The 27,710-nt window shown below is 45.1% G+C and overlaps 3 protein-coding genes across 12 annotated transcripts in view; 2 read left to right on the forward strand and 1 right to left on the reverse strand.

Annotated features, from left to right (window-relative positions):
- ASAP2 (ArfGAP with SH3 domain, ankyrin repeat and PH domain 2) overlaps window positions 1–8,788 on the forward strand; it is a 193,073-nt gene extending 184,285 nt beyond the window's left edge. For 3 of the 5 annotated variants that reach the window (XM_053587850.1, XM_053587846.1, XM_053587849.1), the window contains 4 exons: window positions 3,350–3,399; window positions 3,837–3,928; window positions 4,347–4,469; window positions 6,346–8,788. In XM_053587850.1, the coding sequence (XP_053443825.1) occupies window positions 3,350–3,399; window positions 3,837–3,928; window positions 4,347–4,469; window positions 6,346–6,420 (340 nt within the window). In that variant the 3' untranslated portion in view covers window positions 6,421–8,788. The remainder of the gene's footprint in view (window positions 1–3,349; window positions 3,400–3,836; window positions 3,929–4,346; window positions 4,470–6,345) is intronic. The other 2 variants (XM_053587847.1, XM_053587845.1) reach the window with 1 other exon arrangement.
- Window positions 1–26,648, reverse strand: part of ITGB1BP1 (integrin subunit beta 1 binding protein 1) — a 250,104-nt gene extending 223,456 nt beyond the window's left edge. The window contains exons 1-9 of one of the 5 annotated variants that reach the window (XM_053587852.1): window positions 26,515–26,648; window positions 25,869–25,944; window positions 22,697–22,807; window positions 21,348–21,451; window positions 15,645–15,723; window positions 13,231–13,367; window positions 11,018–11,110; window positions 10,333–10,482; window positions 8,794–9,813 (exon numbers count right to left, since the gene is read on the reverse strand). In XM_053587852.1, coding sequence (XP_053443827.1) covers window positions 9,742–9,813; window positions 10,333–10,482; window positions 11,018–11,110; window positions 13,231–13,367; window positions 15,645–15,723; window positions 21,348–21,419 — 603 coding nt within the window. In that variant the 5' untranslated portion in view covers window positions 21,420–21,451; window positions 22,697–22,807; window positions 25,869–25,944; window positions 26,515–26,648 and the 3' untranslated portion in view covers window positions 8,794–9,741. Of the gene's footprint in view, window positions 1–8,793; window positions 9,814–10,332; window positions 10,483–11,017; window positions 11,111–13,230; window positions 13,368–15,644; window positions 15,724–21,347; window positions 21,452–22,696; window positions 22,808–25,868; window positions 26,006–26,514 lie in introns of those variants that run through there. The other 4 variants (XR_008379499.1, XR_008379498.1, XM_053587851.1 and 1 more) reach the window with 4 other exon arrangements.
- An 83-nt stretch (window positions 26,649–26,731) lies between these two features.
- Window positions 26,732–27,710, forward strand: part of CPSF3 (cleavage and polyadenylation specific factor 3) — a 48,940-nt gene continuing 47,961 nt past the window's right edge. Inside the window, exon 1 of one of the 2 annotated variants that reach the window (XM_053587863.1) lies at window positions 26,732–27,018. In XM_053587863.1, the coding sequence (XP_053443838.1) occupies window positions 26,969–27,018 (50 nt within the window). In that variant the 5' untranslated portion in view covers window positions 26,732–26,968. The remainder of the gene's footprint in view (window positions 27,019–27,710) is intronic. The other variant, XR_008379500.1, reaches the window with a different exon arrangement.

Genomic DNA, 27,710 nt, shown 5'->3' on the forward strand with positions numbered 1-27,710 from the left:
GATTGGCAAACTGTGTCCTGCTGCCCAGTGCTGCCAGCTTGGGTTCCACTGCGACCCCGTCTGTCTGGGCCATTTGGTTGGGGAACTCTGAACTTGGACCTTTCTTCTTGGATAATGCAGGTTCTTTAGAGAATAGTCTTCTGGTCTCTTGTCTAGAAGATAGGATTTTTATGAGAGTCGAGTAAAGAAATAAACTTTTGCTATGCCCCTATGCTTTTCTTTTCTTTCTTTCTTTCTTTTTTTTTGTTTTGAGATAGTGTCTCAAGCTGTCGCCCTGGGTAGAGTGCTATGGCATCACAGCAAACTCAAACTCTTGGACTCAAGCGATTCTCTTGCCTCAGCCTCCCAAGTAGCTGGACTACAGGTGCCCGCCACAACGCCAGCTATTTTTTTGTTGTTGCAGTTGTTGTTTAGCAGGCCCGGGCCAGGTTTGAACCCGCCACCCTCAGTGTATGTGGCCGGTGCCCTACCCACTAAGCTATGGGCGCCGCCCAATATCCCTCTGCTTTTCAAGATCCTCCCGACACCTGCCCCTGGAAACCCCTAGTCTAGACACCCTCTGTTTTGCACTCTCCAAGTGTAGAATCTTAAGGTCTTGGCTGAGTGCCAATGGCTCAAGCTGCTAAGGCGCCAGCCAGTCACATACACCTGAGCTGGCGGGTGTGAATCCAGCCCAGGCCTGCCAAACAACAATGACAGCTACAACCAAAAATAGCCAGGCGTTGTGGCAAGCACCTGTAGTCCCAGCTACTTGGGAGGCAGAGGCAGGAGATTCGCTTGAGCCCAGGAGTTAGAGGTTGCTGTGAGCTGTGATGCCACAGCACTCTACCCAGGGCAACAGCTTGAGGCTCTGTCTCAAAAAAAAAAAAAAAAAAAAAAAAAAGTGCTTTTACCAAAAGGCCAATTGGTTAACAGATGCAACTTTTTTTTTTTTTTTTTTTTTTTTTTTTTGAGACAGAGTCTTACTCTGTCATCCTCAGTAGAGTGCCTTGGCATCACAGCTCACAGCAACCTCCAAAAAAGAATCTTATAGTCTTTAGTAGGGTCAGGCTGTGACCAGGCTGTTCAGAAACAGGGTGGGATTCAGTGGTTCCTTAAGCAGACCTTAGACTGACCCTTCTGTTTGTGGCTCTGCCCTCTCTCGTTCTGGGTCTCCAGGCCAACGGGCGCCTGTCTGACCTGGCCGTGCTGCCACTGGGATTCCCCTCCGAGACCAGCCAGCCAGCTACAATGTGATCCACCCTCCCTCTTCCAGCTTCCAACATTTTGTTTCCTCTTTAATTCTTTTTGTTATTTTTGGGTTTTTTTTTACAATTGTTTTCTGTGGGAGGAAGTGGAGGTAAGTATATGTCACTCTGCCACTTTTAACCGGAAAACTCCCAGGACTTTGAAAATGCTGCCTTGCAAGATAACTCCCTAAAAGATGGCACACACACCCGAGCCTTCCTGTTCCTTGACAGTGTATAGAAATATAATTGATTACTGAACTATTTTAATGAACATGCTTTCAAGTGCCAGTTATTATCTTTTTTCTCTCTTTTATGTAATTTTTCTTAGCAAATGGCTTCTTTGGAAGAATTACTGTCTTTTGCCACCGCACTAAATGGCTACAGGCCGTGCTTCTCTCGCTTCCACTCAGGGTCCATACTTCTGTCCTCTTTGCTTACAACACTCGGGTTTGCTCTGACCAAGCTGCTGTTTTTTCAAGAGACCAAATCGGGTATTGAAGTTTGGGATAAGGAAAAGCCCCCAGCACTCAGCGTGGAGCCCTGAGAACAGGGCTGCTGGTGTGTTTCCTCCCTAGCATGCTTTTACCTGGTTTTAGATCTCAGTGAAAGGAGAGGTTGGGCAGCTGACAGAGCAGGTGAGGTTAGAGTATGTCCAAGAGAAACGAGGACAGGTGGAATTGTGCTGTCAGTGCCCAGGGGAGTTCTGTTTCTAAGGGTGGTGGTTTGTCCTCTCATAAAGGAAGTAGCTCCTCAACCACCACTCCTTGAGCAATAATTTTGTCCTGGGTATAAATCTGGATTTTCACACTTGTTTTCTTACAGCAGGTATCAGCAAACACTGACTCACAGGCCACATCCTGCTTCCATCCTGTTTTCTGTGGCCCAGGAGCTAAGAATGGCTTTTGTCTTTGTTGATGGTTGGCAAAAAAAATCAAAAGCTAAATATTTTATGGCACATGGAAGTTGTGTGAAATCACATTTTGGTGCCCATAGATGAAGTTTTACAGGAAGACAACCTGTGGCTACTCACCCCACAATGGCAGAGTTGAATGGTTGTGTCAGAGACTTTCCAACCCACAAAGCCTAAAGAATTTATTGTCTGTCCCTTCAAAGACAGGGCTACTGACTGCTGTCTTTGAAACTTGGGCCTTCCTTGTGGGTGCTCTGTAGTCAAGGGTGACTGCGGACTAGATCCCGGCCAGGTCGGTTTCATGATGTCTGCCAAGACATTTACACACAGCAACATTGATGGGGGTCAAATGGCAAGACTGGCCAGGTGTACGTGGCCTTCATTTTTAGGCCCTTTCACTCTCTTGAACATGTGAGCAAAACCACTAGCATTCTGAGGCTGCCGGCGCCAAGGCCCAGGTGTGTGCCATGGGGGCAGCACAGAAAGAATGGACAGAATTATGTCCCTGACTTCCCTTCTCCCCCCACCCCCCGCCCCCATTTGTCACCAACACCCACCAGGGGACTAGAGAGCTGCTTTCAACTTCTCCCAGACATGTGGTGCTGTCCGTATTTCGAGAGTTGACAGACCTGGTGTCACTCACTCCTTTTGCAGATGCAAACACCAACTCTCAGAAACACACTTATCCAGGTCCCAGACCCCATCTGCCAGCTCTGGGAGCCGCTCCCTTCCCTGTGTGATTCTACCTTGTGGCCTTGGTGTGTGCTGGGGCCTGAGCCTGTGGTCAGCCAGCAGCAGGGACCACCCAGATGACACTGCCCAGTGGTGCTTGGGTATATCCTGGCAGAGCCATCTGGACCTGAGATTAAGATCCAGCTCCTCCCTTTCAGATGAAGGGACCAAGGCCTAACCAGGGAAGGGACTGAGCAAACTGGGGGTAGAGCCATGGCTGGTCCCCAGCTTTTAGCCCCAGACCCTGGTCCTCAGCTGCAGGCTCACATGAAGGGGGTGCCCTGGTTGTAGGGTCAAGAGCCTTAGATCTAGCACTTTCCTCGGGACCTCTCATTCCTCCTCCTCTCATCAAAAAGAACTCACTGAATGAAATCAGCTCACATGTCAGCATGAACCCAATGGTTCCCTTAAGAAAGGGGATGAACTAGGAGAAGGTGGCCTCAGGTAGCAGTAAGTCTGTTTTTCCCCTTCTTTGTAGGGCTGATAAGCCGACCACAGTGATCAACAAAGGCCAACCAAGAGGACCTGGTAATTTAGTGTGGGGCTGGGTTCTGCTGCGCTTGTGGGGGTAGTGGGGGGATGTTCCCAGGGAGGTGGGCTGTGCTGAGGGAGGCCCACAGTGCTGTGTTGCACACCCCCCTGCCCGCCTCAGCTTCTGGTGCTCTGCTCTCGAGCAGCTCGGTGCCGGGCTCCTCACTCTGTCCTCTCCTGCCAACAGGGTGAGCTGAGAGGGGCCTCTGGTGCCACCTAACTCACTTTGGGACACTTACCCACCTTACACACCCCATAAGGGCTACATCCAAGGCAGAAAGTTCTTTGGCTTTGGGGGGATTTTTGCCTCAGCATCGGGGGAAATCTGCTTTCAGACATGACTCTGTGACTTTTGTATTTATTGTTTATTATTCACATCTTGTGTTCATGATTGATGGGACATCTTGTGAAGTTGCTTCATTTTTGCCTTCGAGCAGCAGACCTCTCTGGAACAGAAGCTCTGGGTCCTTCATCCAGTGCCGTTGTTCTGCAGCCTCCCGCACCCATGCCCAGGAAGTCACAGGCAGTAAGTGGACGAGCCCCCCGTCCCCTTGGCTCTGGCCAGAAGGGTGCAGGTTGTTCTTCAAGTGCTCAGGGGAAACAGGTCTTTCCCTCTTCCCCAGGTTGCAGCAAAGCAGGGGGCTTCCCAGTACCTGCCTGCTTGGATCTAGGCGGCTGGCAGGCTTGGCTTCTTAGCGGCTCCAGACAGACCACTTGCAAGCACTGGGCCCAGCCACTTGTTTCCCTGCTCTTGGCCTGTGCTTTCTGCCCAGTTGGGATTTTCCCGTTTCCCTCCCTGGTGCCCCAGCTGCACTGACTTGCCCAGGCATGGCGTCCATGGGCTTCCCAGGCCCAGGACTCCCAAGACCAGTGGTCCAGTTTTCTGCCTCAGGAGCTTAGGCCTTCTGCCACACTGACCTGTGGCCCCTCCTCTCCTTATGCAGGCCAAGTTGAAGCCTAAGCGGGTCAAAGCTCTCTATAACTGTGTGGCTGACAACCCGGACGAGCTGACCTTCTCCGAGGGGGATGTGATCATCGTGGATGGGGAGGAGGACCAGGAGTGGTGGGTGAGTCAGGGTTGGGCCTGGGAGGGGCCCTGGGGGCTGAGTTGCATCCCTGCCCTCCTGGCTGGAGAGACCTGCTCACCGGTAAGGTTCTCACTCTGAGCAGCCCAGTCCTAGTGCCATGTTCAGTCCTCAGGTCACTGGCTGCTCTGCCCTTAGTTTCCTCAGGTATCTCTCCCCTGAGAGGGGCTTCTATCCTCGTTTAGGATGGACATGCCACTTGGAATTCAGCTCACTTGAGGGCCTCAAATGAGATGCTTTCATTTTGAGGCCTTGAGTTTCTATGGCATTACCTGTACCATTGCTGGATTGGAGGAGTCAGGTGTCTAGAAAGAACTGATATAGAGGGCAGAGTCCTAGGTGCTAGTCTGGTCCTGAGATGAGCTGTGGGCTACTCAGGCATCAGCTGGAATCAGGAGCGAGATGATCTAGGATTCCCTTGGAGAGGCTAAGAATTCAAACTTAACCACTTAATAGTTGGTGGCCGGGACAGGTTGCTTTTGTCTTTAAGCTTTAGTGACATCATCTGTGAAAGGGAGCTTACCCACTGCACTGTAAGGATGATGCAGTGAGCACGCACTGAGAGGCAGCTGCCGAGAGCTAAGGGTGGTAGGACTGACAGTGAGCAGAGCGTCTGCCCCACGCTGATGCCGATGGTCTGGCCCTGCAGGTGGAGCTCAGCTAGCAGACATCTCAAGTGATGACTCAGACAGGACTTACAGAAACTGCTGCGCTTTGACAAGTACAAGGAGTTTGGATCCTGTCCCTAGCAGAGCTCCCACCTGTTTAAACTGTAAATCTCTTGGCCCCTAGAGATTTTGTGCATGCTCAGGGCCTTGCAGCTCTGCCTTTGGCCTGGCCAGATCCAGCAGTCTCCCTCCCGGCTTCATTTTTGCTTGAGGGATGGAAAGTGCATGTGGGCTGCGGTAGCACAGGTGAAGGGGCCACAGGCAGCCCCTGGGTTCCTGGCTTCCAGCGAGGGGCGAGTTCCTGCACCCAGGGTGTGAGGACTCAGACTTGCTCCCTCCCCAGTGTGAACAGCGGAAATGGGACTGGGGTGGGGAGCTTCTAACTACAACAGGCTCATTTCCCAAACTCTGGAAAACACAGAAAGGTATATAGAAGAAAATAAATGTTGGCAATAATTACCTTCACTCCTCCCCCAAACCCTGATCATTTATATTTTGGCAGTTTTTATTAAGACTTTAATTTGTCTACATTATGGAGATCATGTTTGGATATAATTTATTTAAGTTACCTGGAGTGAATGAATATAAGTGGATGTATTAAGGGTTTCCACAAATGCTTGACTCAGTTCAAATGGAGCCAAGTCACTCCTTTCTGTGACTTCATAGCTCTCAAACTTCAAATGTATCATTATGATTTAATAAAAATTAAGTTTAAAAAATTTGCATAACATATTGCTCTAAGTACAAAAACCTTAATTCCGTTATTTTTGAGTTCAATGTCATTAAATTTGAAATTGAATTTTAATATGTGCTCATGAATGTACTAAAAATTCCCAAGTACTTTAAAAATTTGAAATAAAAATATGTTAAATAAGATGTAAAAAATAAAAAGGCAGATGGGGAATGGTGGTCAGACAGTTGACCGCAGGCCCAGATGGAGTGCCATCCTCACGGCAGACGTCTGAGATGTGGCTGGTCAGAGTTCCTTACACAGGAGATACACACTACTAGAAGTATGGGTGAAGAAAAAAGCAAAAAAGTAGTTTAGATGTTTTACCCCAGTAACTAATCGTCAGAAGAGATTGTTCTGAACAAATCTGTTCTTTTTTTCACCAAATGCTATATATGTAATGCCCTTCAAAGTTGCCAACATTTGGAATTTTTATAACCTAAACTTTTATTCATTTCAGATTGGCCACATTGATGGAGATCCCAGTCGCAAAGGAGCATTCCCTGTGTCATTTGTGCACTTTATTGCTGACTAAATTGCTACTGAACAAAAGCATTTCTTATAACAGTGACATTCCTCTTTCGTTATTGGTACCAAAATTCTTGCCAGATATAACCAGTTTCATGAATTGTATTGTACGGTAGCCCATTTTCTCTAATACTACTGTTCTGTTTTTAAAACTCAAAGACAATTTTTACACATAAATAGTTTTTATAATTTGTGGTTTTCATAAAAAATTGTTATGCTTTTATTAGGAAAAAATGAATTTCCTGAAGGTGAACTGAAAAGTTACATAATCAAGATCCTGCATTTATAGGTTAGTAAAACCTCAAAATGTTTGAATTTAAGAGTATTAGAAATAAATTCTTGCTTTCCATGGCCCCTTGGCCTAGTTCTGCAGTTGATCTTTTTGCACAATTACTATTTTAGGAAGCGTGTAACCTCTGTCTGCTTCAGGAGTCCATGACCCAGCCCTGGACTTCCTCAGTAAGATGCCATCAGTTCACCTTTAAAGACACGTATTCCTCTGAAACCCATCCAATGCTTATTTAAAGCAACTTAAAGGAAATTTACACATTAGCATTGTACTTCCTAATTTGTGAGGTTGCAGCTATCATTATCTTCTGCATGTGTGTGTTCACCTGTTATTGTGAACGATCATACTTAACAAAACTACTGATGGTTTATTACAACATACAATATTTGCAGTCAGTCCAATTCCAGGTTATATATAAAACTGCATTTCCTGAATTTGGTTAAAAACTAAGGATGATGGATTGCAAAACAGTTCTATAAACTAGTTTATATGCTTTAGATGTTTTGGAATTTGCCTTCTTAACTTTCTTAATTACACAGAAATCAACTGTACACAGTAGAATTTCCGTGGTGCAGATCATGATATATTAACACGTCACCTGCTATTTCTTGTTGCGTGTATCACTGCCTTCCTTCCTAGCTCATGAGAATGTTTACTCAGTTTAGTGTCTTGTATTTATATAATATCCCAACAGGAATGGTAGTTAATACTGTCTTGAAATTTAATCTGTCCATCTGTTTATGATCAAAAGCATATCAGAAATCTGTATATCCAGGTAATAAAATAGTCCCAAACATCCCAGTTTTTACTATTTAAGGCCATCATATCATTCTTAACCTTAAGCTACTTCGGGAAGGAGTGGGGCGGGGGATTAGGTTGTATATTGTAACATCAAAACTCATTAGTTTTAACGAAATTGACTTGCCATACCTCTATTTGGTAATTGTGACAAGATTCATAGTAGGAATATTGGTAATTCTGGAACTCTTTGAGAATAGGCATATGATGCCCACTTGGACTTTTAACAAAAATAGAAGAATAAATTTTAAGTATAGGCTTGGAAAGCGAGGAAACAGTGCTTACTGCATTTGTTATGATGGTACATTTGATTGAAGCAGCCTGTCTTTAGTGTGCAAGACTCTTGGAAATGTAGAGATCTTTTTTTCTTTTTTCTTGACATTGTACTTTTTATTGCTATTATAAAAGAAGACAGAACAAACTGGAATGTTTTATGATATTGTATAGCAGTTGCTTTTTGCCTTTAAAAGTTCCGGGTAAACATGTGTTAGATCTATAATTAAAGTCTTCTTTTAAAGCACTACATCTATTTTCACTAATTGTTAATTTCTGTTGTTTGAACCCTTCATTTAGTTAATTTTCTCCTAGATTCAGGAAGTAAACATACATTTTGCACAGTGCACTTATCCGACTTTATAGTCTCCTCCATCTGTGTCTTACAATCAGCCTGTTGACCACCTGGTGCCAGCTGTGTAAGAAAGAAAGCTGATTCATATCAGCATTTGAACTCCAAACTATTCTATCAGGTTCACTGGTACATAAATATCTAGGAAATATTTTTCCAGCCTACAATTTGGTGGTGCTATTGTGCAGTAATGAATAGTACTCTTGCCAGAGGAAAAATTATATTAACTTCCCTAATAGTTATTTGCTCTTTGCAAATTAAAAAAAAAAAGCAACTGAAAGGAAACATTGTAGATATCTATTTATATTTAAAGTTTCCTAACTTGAGCTGCAGGATTCTGGCATTTTACATGCCATTTTCCATTAGATCTGACTTCTAGGGATAATGACTCAGAAATATGTGCTCAGACTAATAGTAACCGTGTGACCTGTTAAGGGGTGGATAACAAGATGCAGCTTAGAACGCTTTTTTGAGATGTATGATAATCAATTCATTCACTTTGGTCTAGTTGCAGCGCAACTGTATATATTGTATAACCCAAATTGATTCTTATTTTCATTGTCCTTAATGCAGTGATTTATAATTAGAGCATGTCTAATAAGTTTACTCTTCTTGTTAACTAGTCACTTGACTGGAAAAAAAAATAAAGTACTTTTAAATGGATATGGTTTTATTTTTAATGTTTTTAATCTTTAAAGTGTTGTATATTAACAGCTCTTTTGTAAAAAAAACTATACCAACATATTATTACACATGAGATCCTTTAAACATCAGTTCTTGTAGCATGAGCAGTAATCTTTGAAGGTCCTCTGAACTCTGAGAGAAAAATTGAGATTTACAGCTTGGCGCCCGTAGCACCAGTGGTTACGGCACCAGCCACACACACCAAGGCTGGCAGGTTCGAACCTGGCCTGGGCCAGCTAAACAACAGTGACAACTGCAATTAAAAAAAATAGCCAGGCATTATGGCAGGCAACTGTAGTTCCAGCTACTTGGGAGGCTGAGGCAAGAGAATTGCTTAAGCCTGAGAGTTTGAGGTTGCTGTGAGCTGTGGCACCACGGCACTCTACTGAGGGCAACATACTGAGATTCTGCCTCAAAAAAAAAAAAAAATTGAGATTTACTAGCATGTTGATATTAATACGCTTTTGAAAAGTTGGCAGCATCACTGCCCCCACCTGCATGAACCCAGGTCCCCAGTCCAAACCTATGCCCCACTCCACACTGTTTATAATCAAGTGATGCGCCTCCCTGAGAAGCGGCCCTGGTGCACATTCGTCTCCCTCAGATGGGGCCTCAGTGTTTACTATTTACCGAGTGGACATCTGTGACACTTAAGGGTTAAGTTAATTTCTATTTGAAAATGACAAGTGTTTCTTTTTTATTGGAGAAAGTCGATGACTTCATTGAGAGTAAAGTCACTGTATAACAACACATTTTATTACAAAAACGAATGTTCAGTATTTTATACATTGTGTTTTCTTCAGAAAGTCTAGAGCAAGGGCTCACCTATTTCCATAACAGTTCAACTTTAGGGATTGAAAACAGCTGAGCTTAAAAAAACAAAAACCCAGCTGAGCTTTCAGATGAAGTTGATTTCCACTTGATTGCAGAATTCAAGATTTCTCAGATGTTAATACGGAGTCAAAAGCAGTAGATAAAACTTTGCAAATTGCTTGTGCCTGTTCCTACATTATGTGAAAAGATGCAGTAAGAACAACATTCACAAATCTCTTTCTGAACTCAATTTGACCAACAGAGGCATAAACCTGACCCTTCTGATGGCTCTCGTACACCTGCCCATCACTTCTGGAAGCCACCTACACATGCCTGCCTGGATCAGTGGGGCCCTCTCCCGCTCCTTCAGAGAAGAACACACAGATACTGCAGCCAGTGAGAAGGGTGCTGAGTCAGGAAGGACAAACTACGGAAATGCAGGGAGCCTCTGGCCCACAGACAACACACACATTTCCTCCAAACATTTCCCCTAAACCTTTAAACGTAGGTTAAAGTGAGTGGTGCTACTGGCCTAATATAAATAGTTCACAACCTGCACTAAGTTGGGACAGCTGTCAGACCTACAGCCTAATATTATCACTGGCTAGGTAGTAGATACATAATACAAAGCATTTCTTCAGCCTTTGAAAAGAATGTAAGTCGTCTGGTTTTGCCACTTGACGAATAGGAAACTAACCAAGGAAACTCACCAGGCTATTGCACTGATAAACCCACAGGCTGTATTCTTCATTGCTTGCATCTGTGGTCTTCAGAGCCAATAAGCTTTTTCCTGCCCCCAGACCATCATCATAACACACCATCCGGATGATTAAATATAGAGCATGCCTGTGCAAGACATCCTGCAGAAATCAGGAAAAATGCAAAAAGATCATGACTATTTTAAATGTTTCTCAGTTCTTATGACACGTTTCCAAGCCTACTATATTGTGAGGCTCTGAACAGCAGATCCAAGGATCTGGCAGAAAGTAGCTATATAGGTTTCTGACCCCAAGGGATATCCCACATGCCCTGTCATGGGGCACTTTACCTTCAGGATCACACCCTCCTGCTTAAAACCCAGAAAGACAAGGGTAGGGTGATCTGAACTACCCCTGTCTCGGTGCCCTCCTTACAAGCTGACAGCTACTCTTAACTGCTGTGGGATCCTAAGTTGAAAATGCACCAGGAGCCATTAGTGGGGGCTCCAGGGGCCTACCTACACAGGAAGTGCCTCTACTCACCCTCAGGAACTGGTCACATTTGAGACCAGCTGCCAGGAACATTTACAAACCAACCACTCAGCAAATAGGAGCAGACCTTACTGTAAGTGGCCTATTAATGGCTTGAATTCCCTTTTACCTAAAAGACAGTGCTTTTCTTTAAGAAATTACTTACATACTGATCCGATGTTGATACTTTTATACCATACTTGGAAACTCCCATAATAAATTCTTCTTCCAGAGGAACAAAAGGCAACTTTCCGTCTTGCTTTAGAGTAAAAATAAATTACATGATAAACATTAAAATTATGTTAATAGTTTTAAGTCTGATTAGTCACATTTAGTATCTGGCCATCACAAATCTAAAACCCTTTAAAGAATTTGGGGTACACATTAGCTGGGCAAGAATTTCTCCCCCAAAAGGCAGAAGAACAATTACCCCACTTTTTTTTTTTTGAGACTGAATCTTACTACGTCGCCCTCAGTAGAGTGCTGTAACATCACAGCTCACAGCAACCTCAGACTCTTGGGCTTACGTGATCCTCTTATCTCAGTTTTTCTATTTTTAGTAGAGACGGGTCTCGCTCTTGCTCAGGCTGGTCTCAAACTCTTGAGCTCAAGCAATCCACTTGCCTCGGCCTCCCAGAGTGCTAGGATTGCAGGCAGGAGCCACCATCCCCGGCTAGCCTACAAATACCCTCTAACCAGTTATTGTCACATTAAATTTAAAGCAATTCCAAGAGTCAAAATCAAATGCTTTGTCAATAATGGGATTATAACAAGCAAAAATTATATGGCAACATGAGAAATTTAACAGATATTATAGGAATGGACATTTGGGAGTAGAAACATTACTTAGTAGTCATGCAGTACAATACTTAGACTAGTTGTTGCTTGTACAGTAAGTCCTCAACATCACTCACAGGTTCTTAGAAACTACTACTTTAAAGGATGTATTAAATAATGAAATCAGTTCTTTTCCTTATCAACATTACAATGAAACAACTCTGAATAGTGAGTTATTTGAGAACCTGCTGTAAGTTGTTCCACTTACAGTCACAGTTGGCAAAAACTTACTGATGATGTTAGGTGAAGACGTCATGTGTTGTGGTGGAATGACTTTATACTCCAGTATTTCAAACTCAGTGCTAGGATACTATTAGCCAAGACTACCAAGAGTTCTCTATTAAGTGGCAAATTAGATTCACTGACTCCCTCAAAAACAAGGAACTTCCACTACTTCCATGAAGATACGAATCATATTTAATGCTCATTCTCCAGGATTTAAGGTTGTACATTCTTTTTTTTTTTTTTTTTTGTAGAGACAGAGTTTCACTTTATCACCCTTGGTAGAGTGCCGTGGCGTCACACAGCTCACAGCAACCTCCAACTCCTGGGCTTAGGCGATTCTCTTGCCTCAGCCTCCCAAGTAGCTGGGACTACAGGCGCCCGCCACAACGCCCGGCTATTTTTTTTTTTTTGTTGCAGTTTGGCCGGGGCCGGGTTTGAACCCACCACCCTCGGCATGTGGGGCCGGCGCCCTACCCGCTGAGCCACAGGCGCCGCCCAGGTTGTACATTCTTAAGATAAACACTCTGTGAACAGATGAAAGGCTCTTTCCACTGCAGTAATTACTTCTTTGTTTATGTTTTGTAAAAATGCAATTTTGTTTTCTAGAAACTTTGGAAACAGTTTACTATTAGTCCTTTGGTTCATCCATTTCCACCACTGGCAAGGGTATAGACCTTGTAATATTTTATGCACTCTCTTTATACCTGTAATTGATCTTAATTTTCATTAATGATGATTTATTTTTCATCATCTTGTTGTTGCAGTTTGGCCGGGGCTGGGTTTGAACCCACCACCCTCGGCATATGGGGCTGGTGCCGTATTTTTCATCATCTTGACATGGATAAGTATTTTTGAAACTACTTTCACCTGTTTCTTGTTAGAAACAAGGTATGAACAAACAGGTCAACATCACGATGAATTAGATTGAGAGACAAAATGAGTCCAGGGGAGATATAATAAGGTTTTGCCAGACTACTTCAAAAGGAAGACCTCTGGAATATAACCAGTCAATACAGTCAGCTCCTCATTTAAACAAGGAAATCAGTCAGCAACATAAAGTAAAATACTATGTCGGAAGGCAGGAACAGGAGCTGCACTCTTCTTGTGCAGCTCAATCTCCAAGACACTTTGCACCACCCAAGACCAGAGAACTTAGTAAATATTTGTAATGGCAATGAAATTGTGGGTGCACAATAGTGAGCACAGCGCCATCCAGTGGGCCTGGAAGAGCAAACATCTTTCTCAAAAGCCAAGAGTTTACAGAATTTCATAACCTGAGGCTTTAAATCAAAATATTGTTTTTGTTTTGTTTTTTACCTGGGCAACGTCTATGTAATTTATCAAGTCTAGTGGCCCTTCCAGACCTTTCCCCTCAGACAGTTTCAGTTTCTCAATGGCACCCACATATTTTATTCGAAATTCTGCACAGGTATCTGAATTGTTGTTGCTTTGTCCTAGAGATAAAAGAAGAGTTATGATTGTTAGACTTCAAAAGAAATATCTGCATTACAGGTGTCCTCCGTCCCTTCCCAAATGAAAACCAGACTATGTCGTTAGAACATAAGCTTTAATTACAAATTTTACAACGCAAAATTTTTTGATGCAATGAGAACAAACTTAAAATTTCACTAACTCAGTGACTCATAATACACTAAGTGTAGAAACGTCTCAATGATAGGGATGAACTAATAACCTTCATTTCAAAACAGGAAAAGGTGTACTGGAGAATGATTACCTTTAGAATGCATAGTGATACTGAATTATTATTATTTTTTTTTCTTTTTTTTTGTAGAGACAGTCTCACTTTATGGCCCTCGGTAGAGTGCCATGGCCTCACACAGCTCACAGCAACCTCCAACTCCTGGGCTTAAGCGATTCTCTTGCCTCAGCCTCCCGAGTAGCTGGGACTACAGGCGCCCGCCACAACGCCCGGCTATTTTTTGGTTGCAGTTTGGCCAGGGCTGGGTTTGAACCCGCCACCCTCGGTATATGGGGCTGGCCCCTTACTGACTGAGCCACAGGCGCCGCCCGATACTGAATTATTTTTTGGTTCCTTCCTTCCCCCACTTCACGATGTTAACTTTCTTTCCTGATTCAGAAAGCCTGCTCTTCCTCTACCATGCAGTCGAAAAAGACCACACAACTTTTTTTTTTTTAGAGACAGAGTCTCACTTTGTCACCCTCAATAGAGTGCCATAGCACCATAGCTCACAGCAACCTCCAGCTCTTGGGCTTAGGCGATTCTCTTGTGTCAGCCTCCCCAGTAGCTGGGACTACAGGCGCCTGCCACAACGCCCGGCTATTTTTTGTTGCAGTTTGGCCAGGGCTGGGTTTGAACCCTCCACCCTCGGTATATGGGGCTGACACCCTACTCACTGAGCCACAGGTGCCGTCCCACACACAATTTTTTTTTAGTGTAGATGGACTAACACCAGGCAGGAAGTCCCTTAACAAATGGCAACAGGTTGAAGAATTGTGTGTGTTACAAAATCTAGCCAATACAGAAATTACTACAAACTATCCACCTTATTAAGGAAATGCTTTGGGATTACTTTTAGGTTGTTTATATAAAAAAAGATGCCCACATCTTTAATATTTTCAAGGCTTCTAGAAGGGTTAGCATTAAGTCCATTATCTTCTAGAAGAATTCCTTAATTCTTTTATAGGCTGATTAATCTATGATCCTAAAGGAAAAGGTAGGATATTTATTTATTTATTTATTTATGTAGAGACAAGTGTCTCACTCTGTCACCCTGGGTAGAATGCCATGGAGTCAGCTAATAGCAACCTCAGTCCCAAGCTCAAGTAATCATCTTGTCTCAGCCTCCCAAGTAGCTGGGACTATAGGTGCCAGCCGCAATGCCTGGTTAGTTTTTCTATTTTTAGTAGGGACGGGGTCTCGCTCTTACTCAGGCTGGTCTCAAACTCACGAGCTCAAGCAATCTGACCACCTTGGACTCCCCAAGTATTAGGATTATAGGCATGAGCCAATGGGCCTGGGCTGCCACCCATTTCTTAAAAAGCTATTTGAAACTTCTAAATTACTGCCCACTCCATGAGAGAGGTGTTAGTTGCAGGAAGGAAGGGAGAGAAGAAAGGGAGGGAGGGTACCTGTAGCTCAGTGGTTAGGGCACCGGCCACATTTAGTGGGGATGGTGGGTTCGAACACAGCCTGGGCCTGCTAAACAATGACAATTACAACAACAAAAAAATAGCTGGGCATTGTGGTGGGGGCCAGTAGTCCCAGCTACTTAGGAGACTGAGGCAACAGAATTGCTTAAGCCCATGAGTTTGAGGTTGCTGTGAACTGTGACATCACAGCACTCTACTGAGGGCAACATAGTGAGACTATCTCAAAAAAAAAGGGGGGGGGGGAGGGAAGGAAGGGAAAGAAAGAAAAGAAAGAAAAAGACATTTTTGCCCACAGTGTTTTCAAACATTTTTGCTCTAGGACCTGTTAAGAGCATTTTGCAGAGTGCCTGAGCCAACCTCCAAGGCAGTGGTTTTCAACAACACCATACCCTCATCACCTCCCACCAAATCTTGGCCCATTTCTAAACTCTTGTCAAAAGTGGCAAGAAGAAAACTGCAAATGCACAAGAACTCATGTGAGTCTCACCTACATGGGCATACATCAGAGTCTCCTGCTTCCCCTTTCTTTCCACTGATCCCAAAACAAACTGGTAAAAATGAAAAGGCTTAGACAATAAATGATCCACCCCTTTAGGTACCTGAGCTTTTGGTAGAATCGGTATCAAGGCTGGCCACAGTGCTGGATCGTGAAAGACCCCCAAGGCTAGAATCCACAGACTGAGAAAGAAAAAAACAAATAAACAAAAAGACTATACATAGTAAGAAGCTACTCTGAAGTTTACTACCAAACCCATCAAATTACTTCTTATAGTTGAAGCATGTCATTCAGGCAGATCAACTGCAACAGAATTTTCTTTGGTTTTTTTTTGCAGTTTTTGGCAGGGGCCAGGTTTGAACCCGCCACCCCCCAGTAAATGGGGCTGGTGCCCTACTCCTTGAGCCACAGGCGCCACCCTGCAACAATTTTCTAAAGACAAATTCTATAGCAAACATCAGAAGAACACATAATCCCAACTGCTCTTGCCATAGCACAATATTGGATAAATATGGTAGCAATATTCTTAGTCTACGTCATTTTTCCACCTCCTGATAAGATGCTTTATCTGGCTTTCCCTTTTTTTTTTCTCTGTGATCCCTATCTGCAAATAATGACAATAGACTTGTAAACTTTCCTTGAAAGGTTACATACATATAGATGCTTCTGCTGTCCGTACCAAATTATCTCATTATAATTGGAATTTCTTGAGCGTTCCAGTGGGTTAGAAGCAACCCTTACACATCAGACAGACACATTTCTAAAAACCAAAGGGTTAGTCCCTCACAGGGCACTTATTCTTTTTTTTTCTGAGTAAATTTATTTCAGGTTAATGTGAGGGTACAAACAACTAGGACCAGGTCACAAATATTTGATTTTGTTAGGTAGAGTCCCTCTTGTGGTTATGTCCCGCACACAAAAGATGACACAAAAGGTGTGCCAAACACCCCCGCCCAGTGCCCTTTCAGCGAGAGCACCCCACCCCCCTGCCCCCAACTTGAATTGAAATGAGTTTTTCCCCTACACGGACATACATCAGAGCGTCTGCTGCTTCCCCTTTCTTTCCACTGATCCCAAAACAAACCATTTGCAGAAAGCCAGGCAAGGACTATTATCTTTGTTTAATAAAAGAGGAAAGAGACTAGAGATAGTAAGTGATTTACCCAAGTTCACATCTAGTAAAGACCTCAAATCTCAAGCCCAGGTCTCGAGATTCCTAATTCAGGGCCCCTGAAGTTACTGTGGCGTATCTGGCCCACAGCAGTAATTCAGACCAGAACATAACTATCAATGTGAATGGCCATGAAAACCCACAAAACTGTTAAGCGAAATACAAAGAATCACATATATAAGTAGAGTTGGTTCTACACAACTATATTCTTTTTTTTTTTTTTTTGAGACAGAGCTGTCGCCCTTGGTAGAGTGCTGTGGCATCACAGCTCACAGCAACCTCCAACTCCTGGGCTCAAGCTATTCTCCTGCCTCCGCCTCCCAAGTAGCTGGGACTACAGGCACCCACCACAACGCTCAGCTATTTTTATTTTTTTTGCAGTTTTTGGCCGGGGCCAGGTTTGAACCTGGCCGCTACCTCCAGTACATGGGGCCCACCCTACTCCTTTGAGCCGTAGGCGCCACCCCCCCCACCCCCGCCCCCCGCTATTTTTTGGTTGCAGCCGTCATTGTTGTTTGGCAGGCCTGGGCTGGATTGGGACCCACCAGCTCAGGTGTATGTGGCTGGTGCCTTAGCGGCTTGAGCCACACAATTATATTTTCAATGTGCTTAATTTCCTTAGCAATAACATTTCCTTAGAAATAACTTTCGATTTTAAAAATGAGTCACTTTTCTGAAACTCAAAAATAAATTTTAGAGGTACTCAAAAGTTTAAAAAGTAAGTCAAAGATGCAAAAATGAACTGTCTTAAGTATGTTTCCTCCCTTTTTCAGTAATTGGACTTCTTAGGATATGATCTAAAATGAGAACAAAGCTGTACACACTGAGGTACCATGTGTGGTACAGAAAAATCAGACAAACGCTGAAAATTAAACAAGGAGGGAGGAGTTGGAATTAAGACACTATTACAAATTCAGACACTCCTGGGAGGTGCACAGCGCAGCTTCTGAAGTAAGGAACAAAGCCCACCAGGAAAACAGCAGGACCTGGTGACCTTGCAATAGGACAGGAAGGGAGAAACTCATCTATTTTCCCTATGTTCGGAATGTTAAAACAACACAAGCTTACATCATCCTAAAACACAAATCGAAGAGTTGCGACTTTGCTTAAAAAGCACACAGTGTTCCCCCAGCATCTTCAGGATAAAATCCTCATCCCTGGGGACTTCTGCAGTCCCCAGGCCCCTGTCCAACGTGGGTGCCTGAGCCAGGAGCCAGGAGCAAGGTCCTGGTAGGAATCATAAAATGTAGGGCCTGTTCCTGGCCTGGCAGTAGCAGGCCTTTAAGTCTCCATCCGTTTTCTAATCCAGAATACAAGACGTTGGGCTATGAAGGCAGCAGCAGGGAGCTTGTGTGGGTGTTGACTAGCCCCGGGAGTTCAAAAACTTAAAAGAAAATGGATAATTTCTAAGACTGCACAGGATTCTGAAACTGTCAAGTTTCTGTGCTGCCGTCCACTCAGCTGTAGTAACACTGCTTACCCTGCCCAGACGGGACATTCTGCTGGGCAGTCCCACTCACTCTCCTCATTTGAGGGTGGCCATTACCACTTGCGGTGAGGCTGCGGGTGCCCAGGACATGGTCTCAGGAGTCATCTCTTAGGGAACCTCCACAGCTCTGAGAGATGCTGCCTTCTGCATGCCCCATGCGCCTCACTGGCCTCGCCTGGGGCCTGACACCGAGGAAACACATCTGTTTTATTAGAGAGTTCACAAGGGTAGGAAGTAATAAAAAGGCTCTTCAGTAATGAAAATGTGTGAACCCCTGGGCTAGGTAATTTCTAAGAGCTGTTCAAATTCAAAGACTGTCCTCCTCTAGGACCCTGTTCACGAAGTGCCACCCAACCACCTCACGATATACTCTCCTTCTCCAGGTGCCTGCCGCCCAGCCACCTCACCAGGCTGAGTCCCATCTTCTTGCCTATAAATGAGATATCTAATTTTCTTCATTTACACACATTCTACCCACACATTTTAAGTCCCCATTCACTTCCCCCCCCTTTTCTGATGGCTAATACGGCAACTTAGCTGGGCTACAGTACCCAGATATCTGGCCAGACGCCAGTCTAAATATGGCTGTGAAGGTGTTCGGTGGGGGGGGGGGGGGAGAGTCACATTTACACCAGGAAACTCTGAGTAAAGGACACTGCTCTCTATAACGTGAGTGGGCCTCGTCCAATCAGTTGATGACCTTTAGAGAAAAGACGAGGTCCCTTGAGGAAGAGAAAATTCTACCTCCAGGCCCCCTGTACACCTGACCTGCAACTTCAACTGCCCTGGGCCCCAGCCTGCCCACCATGCAGACTTTGGACTTGAGGGCCCCATGGTCACCTGAGCCAAGTCTTTCAAATAATCTTTAAAATAAATTATTTACAATAAATCAAATCTCTCTCTCTAAGATATAAACACATCCTACTGGTTCTATTTCTCTGGAGGACCCCAAGTAATACAAATTCCTTTATAACTTCAGCTCTACAACCTTCCCATTTTCTGAATGAGTCAAGTAATATTTGTCATTATACCCACAACTTCACATTTGCTTGGTTATTAACTGTGTCTAGACTATCTCCTGTTTATTGTAAAATTGTGGCTCAAATGGTATCTGGCATCCAGGTATAAATATCTGGAAGGATCAGTTTTCCTGGGGGATCTCTTCCAAGGTCCTCTTCCTGAGCACCTGGTACCATGCTGAGCATGGGGGACAAGCACAGACGAGTGCTAACCTATACACCAAACAGCTAGATCACGGTGGTACCCGCTACCCCAATGTTCTTGCACCTACCAGGAAGGTCGGAAGAGATAAGTATATGGAAGTAATGTCTACTTTATAAAGCACTTCAGCCAACTATTATTTTAAGGGTTTAAACTTTAACTCCTCCTTTTCTCATACTCCACAGCCAGTCTACCAACATAGCCTGGAAACCCCTTCAGAACCCCAGCTTCCTTCCCACTCCCTCCATGACCCCTTCCAAGCCCAGCATCCTCCCAGCTGTTCTCTCCACTCCTGCTCTGGTCCCACTTACAGTGGCCAAAGTGACCCCAGTTAAACCTAACATACAATTCTATCACTGCCCTGCCCCAAATGCCCTGATGCTTCCCTGTCACAGAGAGGAAAAGCCCCCATCTTTCTGGGCCAACCAGGGCCCCTGCCCCCCATCCTGCCCTAGTCATGCTGATCTCCCTGTGGTCCCCCAAACACACAGGCGCGCTGCTCCCTTGGGCCTTTGCCTTTGGTCTCTCTCCTGCCCAAGTTGCTCTCCCGCAGATCTCATCATGGCTACCTTTTTTTTTTTTATTGTTGGGGATTCATGGAGGGTACAATAAGCCATGTTACACTGATTGCATTTGTTAGGTAAAGTCCCTCTTGCAATCATGTCTTGCCCCCCACGGCTACCTTCTTCAGAGCCCTGCTCACATGCCATCCAGGGAATAGACGTTTCCTGCCCAGGCTGTTTAAAACTGCATCACTCCCAACCTCCCGCCCCTCCATTCCTACAGTTTCTTCCTCCCGCGTTAGTTTCCACCACCTGATACTTTGTATTTTACTTATCTGTTCATTATTTTCTCCCCCAGCTGGAATGTTAGCAGAGGGTTCTTACTTCCTTTAGCTGCTCTATCCCCTGCACTTAATACAGAGCTCCGCACCGCATGCCCAAAACAACGTTTAGGGAACGAGAGACAGACTTCTCCTGTGTCATCATCCAGGAGGTGGAAAAGAATGCCATTCTTCTCAACAACAAAATTGGTGTCAAAAACCTAAAATTCCTTGAACAAATATAATTCAGCTGTTATCTTTACAATCTTTTTAAAAAGTGTCGTTCTTTTTATTTTTACTGCTGCCACCTCTAGCCCTTTATAATCTTACACTGGAAAATGCTGTCAGTCAAAAAAAATGACCCTAATCTTTGAATAGGAGACCAAAGAGACCAGTTGAATAGATCTTCAAAGGTTTGTTTCGCATAAATTAAATTCACCACACATATCTTGCAATAATGTTCAAGTCTCTGGTTTACAGGTATTTGCCAATCTCACTTTTAAGTAAACATAGTTATGCATACTATGAAGTCTAGAATTCAAGAGATCCCAGCCCGTTAATGCCAGTCATTTCTTTATTTAGAAAATTTTTATTTATTTATTTAGAGACAGAGTCTCACTTTGTCACCCTCAGTAGAGTGCCGTGGTATCACAACTCACAGCAACCTCAAACACTTGGGCTTAAGCAATTCTCTTGCCTCAGCCTCCCGAGTAGCTGGGACTACAGGCGCCCGCCACAGCACCCGGCTATTTTTTGGTTGCAGTTTGGCCAGGGCCGGGTTTGAACCCGCCACCCTCGGTATATGGGGCTAGTGCCCTCCTCACTGAGCCACAGGCGCCGCCCTAGAAAAATTTTAAAGCAGTGCTTTTATCAGTGAGACCATTCGTCGTTTAATGGATTTAAGAATTTTCAGAAAATCTACCAAAACAAAATTAAGCCAGGCATAGAATGTATCTCTACTGCAAAAAATGGGTGTTAAGACACATCTCGTCTGAAGAATATCAGAAGGTCTGTCCATCCTTAGTATCCTCCATGTGGTGTCAGTTACTAGAAGCAAAATTCTCACTGCTTCAGGATTCTGTGCCAAACTCCATGTTCCTACCTTGCTCTTGGTACTGATCTCACTACTTTGGGAACTGCTACTACTGTGTCGCTTTTTGCCTTTCCGAAACATTTTTCACCATAGCTTGATTCAGAAAAGAGCCCCTGAAAGAACAAAGGTTGGTTACAGTTACATCAAGAGAAGTGCCTTTTAATCACATTATACATACCAGTAATAAGAAACTCCTTCCAGTTCCCTGGGTGTGTTTCTTTTACTGAAAACATAAATATTTTCCTTGTAGAGTATCCTTTTCATTCTTTCTTTCCTATTAAATTACAAAAAGCTAACCCAACCAACCAAAAAAGCAGAAAACTCCTTGCCCTATGGAGGTGTGAAAAGCCCTTTTCTCGGTTCAGCACCCATAGCACAGTGGTTACGCTGCCAGCCAGATGCACTGAGGGTGGCAGGTTCGAACCCAGCCCAGGCCAGCTACAACAATGACAACTGCAACAAAAAAATAGTTGGGCGTTGTGGCGGGTACCTGTAGTCCGAGCCACTTGGGAGGCTGAGGGAAGAAAATTGCTTATGCCCAAGAGTTTGAGGTTGCTGTGAGCTGTTATGCCATGGCACTCTACTGAGGGCAACATAATGAGACTGTCTCAAAAAAAAAAAAAGAAAAGAAAAAGAAAAGCACTTCTCTCATAAGTACCAGACACAATGTCATCTACTCATAAAAAAATTCAAGTGCTTCTCTTTGATTGATTCGAGATTTTTGCAGACTATGTGATACATTGGTTTACCCACTGATGCTAAGTCTCAGGTTCACATTCTGCACTCAGTTGGGTGAACAACAAAAGACACGCACACCTCTCAGAATGCACATTTTTCTTGATGTCTTGAACTATCTTTAAGCCAAAGTGACATAAAAACATTCGTAGGTACAAGCTCCTCACCTCCCTGCTCCAGTGAGGACCTTATGTTTTCCGGAGTTTGTGTTGTACATTTCTTTTTAAAAAATTAATAATTAATGCCTTGGAAACATAAGATTCATCTCTGCCCATTTCATAGGAGTGTACAGACATATCATATTTGGAAAATCAAACTGCATGATGTCACGCAGTTCACAGAACTTCCAAATACAGGTACAGTGTCTCATTATATCCTCCCCCACGCAACCTTCTGACCAATTCATTTCCTGTACCGATGTTCTATAAGGACCTACTATGTGCCACACACTGTGCCAGAACCCTAAGTGCTACCCTCAAGGGGTTTACAGAGAGGGCTACAATCTGCCTTTGACAGATAAGTTGAGCTGCGACCCGTGTTTCAAAAGGGTTTATGAATAAGATAACCTAACCAATTTTTACTAAAAATTAAATTTTACAGAAGGAACAAGGAAATCTGCTTACGACAGAATTGAACACTATCTTCTTTTCTTCAAAGATTCCACAGATAGCAGTCTGCACAGAGAGCTTCTTTTCATTCTGACATGATCAATTCTTTTCACAGCAACAATGTACCTGGTGAAGAAGAAAGAATGACAAAGTCTGGGGCAGTCAATGAAAGCCCCTGCTCTAACTCAAGAGTTTTTCTCATTGCATTTGGAGACCCCACTCTAAGCCCACTCAGGAGCAGAGGACCACAGGCCACCTATCCAGGTCTGACTCCTGAGTTGCTTTTGAATTAGCCTCTCCATCCAATTACTTTCTATATATTTGCTTTATCTGTACGGTGACATGAAAATCTGATTCTTTCTTTTATTCCTGAATAGTCTGGGACTATCAGTGAACAAAACAAATAGATCCCCTGACCCCAGGGAGCTTATTTTTAGAGGGAGAAGACAGACCAACAAGAAAAACAAATATAAAACATACTTTTAGGAAGCAATATTCACTATGAGGAAAACTAATGCAAATTAAGGAGATACAGAGTGGCTGAAGAGGTATTTCAGACAAAAAAAGATGCTCAGAGGAAACAAGAGTTAGGGAGACCTGAGTAAAGCTGAAGGCAGACATAAAGAGGGGTGAGGGGACACAGGTGGTAGAGAGCACAGCCGGCGTAAAGGGAGCATGCTGATGCAAGGGACAGCAAAATGTGGGAGCAGGAGAGGAGGGAGGATGAGGACAGAAATCCACATAAGGCCTGGTGGGCCACCATAACAGTGTGGGTTTTATTTGGGGGTTAACAGGAAGACTCTGGAGACTCTTGAAAAGCAATCCAAAGACACGATCAGATTTCCGTTAAAAAAACAAAACAAAACAAAACTTTGGGCCAGGCATTGTGGTTCACACCTGTAATCCCAACACTTTGGGAGGCCAAGGTAGGAGGCCAGGAGTTCAAAATCAACCTGAACTCGAACTTCTCAAAATAGAGAGACCCTGTCTTTTTTTTTTTTTTTTTTTTTTTTGCCTTTTGAGACAGAGTCTCACTCTGTTGCCCTGGGTAAAGTGTCATGGCACCATAGCTCATAGCAACCTCAAATTCTCAGGCTTGACCAATCCTCTTGCCTCAGCCCCCTAAGTAGGTGGGACTACAGGTATGTGTCACTACACCTGGCTAATTTTTCTATTTTTAGTAGAGACAGGATCTTGATCTTGAAGATCAGGCTGTTCTTGAACTCCTGAGTTCAAGCAATCCACCTACCTCAGCCTCCAGAGTGCTAGGATTACAGGTGTAAGCCACCATGGCCACCGGCCATGAGACTCTTCTTTACAAAATAAATAAATAAATGACTCTGGACACCAGGTAGGTAACTAACTCCATAGGGATAAAAGTAAAAAGAGATTGGAGGAATTGTTGCAAAAAAACATCTTGCCATACCAGGATACTTTTCGGGAAGACAGTCTTATTCCAAGCTCTGCATAAAATTAAGTTAACCTAGCAGCATAAAGTATGTTAATGGTCTCTGACAGATTACAATGTTGGTGTGTAACATATTTAAGCACATTAAAGTATATGTAAATACATAATTTGTACGGGTACATATAATAATTTAAAATGTGATTTTAAAATAAAATTTGATTCTATTGTCAGTAGAATCCTGAAGCATCTTCTCCAATCCCTAGAACACCAGAATGATTTGAAAATCATTATGCTGTACTATTAATAGACTGCCTTTGCAACTCCTTAGGATTCACTTTTCATCATCAATCAGAAGCTTAGGAAAAAGAAACATTTATTAAAATCTTTGATATCTGCTGCTATTTTGATGAATGTTTTTAAGCTAATCATTTTTGCCTCAAAATGATTCATGCATAAAAATGAGGCCAATGACACTGATTGTCACTTGGATGTTCCACAGGCTTATCAAATATAAAAATACCTCAAGCCAAACCCTTCATCCTCCCCACCAGATCTGTTCGTCTCCACCCCCTCAGGAAATTACATTATTGCTAGTAGAAACCAGGAAATCATCCATTCTTCACTGTCCTTCTGGCCCGCCCAATCGAGAACTGAGACCCAATACTCCACCTGAAGAGTTCTCAGATCCAGCTCTTTTGGCAGGGCCCCACACCATCACTAGACTATTGTCATACACTTTTTGTTTGTTTGTTTGTTTATTTGAGACAGAGTCTCACTATGTCACCCTCAGTAGAGTGCCTTGGCATCACAGCTCACAGCAACCTCAAACTCTTGGGCTCAAGCAATTCTCTTGCCTCGGCCACCCAAGTAGCCGGGACTACACGCACCCGCCACAATGCCCGGCTATTTTTTTGTTGCAGTTGTCATTGTTGTTCAGCTGTTCCTGGCTGGGTTTGAACCCGCCAGCCTGAGTGTATATAGCTGGCACGGTAACCACTGTGCTATGGGCGCCAAGCCATCATATACATTTTTTTTAGTAACTGATGAATGTGATGAAACCTCAACCTATACCAATGCACACATACACAAAGATTGACATACAACTTAAGAATTCACAAACCTGAATATCACTCCATGGAGGAGAAACCCAACCCCTCTAAATCTACCATCACACTTCAGCCAAAATGATTAAAATGATTTATTTCAAACATATATCTGATGCCACTAGCCTGCTTAAAATCTTTCACTGGTTCCCCAGCGTCAGAGACTGAAGCCAAAGCTCTTCCGGAGGACATGCAAGGTGCTGGACCACTGGGCTATCTCCATTTCCAGGCTGATCTTCCACAAACCACAGCACTTAGGGGAGCTCTCAGCATGCACCAGGCTCCATGTAGCCCTGCTTTGCTCCTGTACTCCCTCTGCCTGGAAAGCCCTTCACCTTTCAGCCACTTGGGTACCTCTCACCTCTCAGAACTCATTTCAAGCTGCTTCTCTTCTAGAAAGCCTTCTTTGGACCTCTAAGTTGGGCTAAGGGACCCGCAGCTGGAGGGTTCACCCCGATTATAACATTACAGTCTGCTACAGTCTCCTTGGAACTATCTCACTATGCACAGTGCAGGCTCATCAAAGGCAGTTACTCAGCACTGCCTGGCAGAGGACATGCTTAACGACCCTGAACTTTCTTGGGAGGTGACACCCAAATAACAACTCCCATGTACCACAACACAGCTGCCACATGTCATGCACTGGGTGCTACAGATACCTCCAACCGGCTCTGACCTGCAACATTCCGGTGAAGATCAACATCGCAGTCCCTTTCAAATCAGGTGCCCAGAGAGCCAAGGGATTCAGTAACCTGTGCAAAGTCACCAGGTTAAGAACGGATGGGGCCAAGTTTCGGACGTAATAGAGGTGGCTCCAAAGCTCTCCCCAGATACCGCTGCTTCACAACCTGTTTGTCACTGTCACAGAGTGCCGGCCACGTGCTGGGTGCGGAGGATGTGACAGCAAACCAGGCTGACACAACCCCCACCCTAACGCAGCCGGGAGAGGGCTGCAGCTGCGCAGAGAAAGAGCGAGGACAAAACAGGAGCGCGCTTCAAGCCTCGCCTCCCCGCTGGGGCCCAGAAAGCCGCCCCGGGGCTCGGCGGCTGCCACCCGGGCGCCCACGCCCGAGTGGCAGGGCCAGAGCCAACCCGCTGGCGCCACAGGGGCGGCGGCCCTCAGTCACCCCAGCCCACTCCTCCACCTCCTACCCGCGTCCGTCCCCGGGGCTTTGGGGGCGAAGGCGGATCCCCGAGGACACCGCGGGGTCCCCCACGGCCCCACCCATCAGTCCCGGCTGCGGGCACCGCCCTCGGGGCCGCGTTCCCGCCAGCACGCGCTAGCTTGGCCCCGGGGGAGGGCAAGGGCCAGGGTCGCTCACCTCGCAGCCGCGGACCCATCCCTGGGGCCGCCTGCGCTTCACCGGGAGTTGGAGAGCCCCAGCCTCCGGTGCCCGAGCACCTAGACCAGTCCCTGACTCCAGCGCCAGCTTTTCCAGCCCGCCTTCCACGTCGGCCCGGCCCCGCCTCCCACGTCCGCGGGGCCCCGCCTCTCACGTCCACGGGGCTCCGCCCCCGACACTTGGCGCAGGCGCAGTCTTCACGGTCCGACTCGGGTTCCCGGACTCGGTGCGGAGGGCGGGTGGGGACCTCGCCACCCGGTTCTCCGACCGGAAGTCGAGGGGAGGTGCCGAGTGCCGCAGCTCCCGCGTGCCGGAAGTTGTGCTCTTAGCGAAGGGGTATTTTTCTCCTTTTTTTTCCTGGTGGCCGTGCTTTCAATTTAGAAAGACCTCGGTGATCTGTTCTTCACTACGGCTTCACCCTCAGACTTTCGCGATGTCTGCGATTCCTGCTGAGGAGAGCGACCAGCTGTTGATCCGACCCCTGTAAGGGACCAGCGAGGGAGGGAAGGACGCCACAGGCCGTGCGAGAGGCGCGGAGGGGTGACCCGCGAGGCCGGCCTCCTCCGGCGCCCGTCCAGCCGGCCGCGGCTGCCTGCCCCGGGTCGGCGGCCGTGGGCCGGCCTCGCAGGCTCAAGGGGTTCGGTTGAACGGGAGTTGGCTTTTTCTTTAATGTCAGAGAGGGTGTGTTGGGGGGGGAATGTTTTCTGGGGCCCCTGGGCGCCTTCGTGTCCGCTAAAATGTGTTGTCAGTTACAAACGCGAATCTCGGCGCACCGGGGCAAACCGGGAGGCAGCCGGTGATGCTGATGAGCGGCGGGCTAAGAGGAGGACCTGAGTGGGGCGGTAACCGTGCAAGGAAGAACCACATGGGTTTCTTAATACCTCCAGGACTTGACCTGGGCCAGCAAGTGAAAGAGAATGAGGGATTTGCTACGTGTTTCAGCCTTCAAAGCTCAGACTCTTAATTAGTAAAGTGGGAAGTTGGAGAAGAGGAAGCGCAGAGGTGTTAGGGACAAAAAACACAGCCCTTGCTTGACCATAGGAGACCGATCTTTTTGTGGAAATGGTCTTCAGCATTCTGGAATGCTGCTGAAGGGGAGATAGAAGTGTGAGAACTTGAATTCCTGTAGATGAGCGATTTCAATCCATACCATATTTATATTGTTAGATAATTAT

This window comes from Nycticebus coucang, chromosome 4 (genome assembly GCF_027406575.1).
Source record: "Nycticebus coucang isolate mNycCou1 chromosome 4, mNycCou1.pri, whole genome shotgun sequence".
NCBI classification, from domain to species: domain Eukaryota; kingdom Metazoa; phylum Chordata; class Mammalia; order Primates; family Lorisidae; genus Nycticebus; species Nycticebus coucang.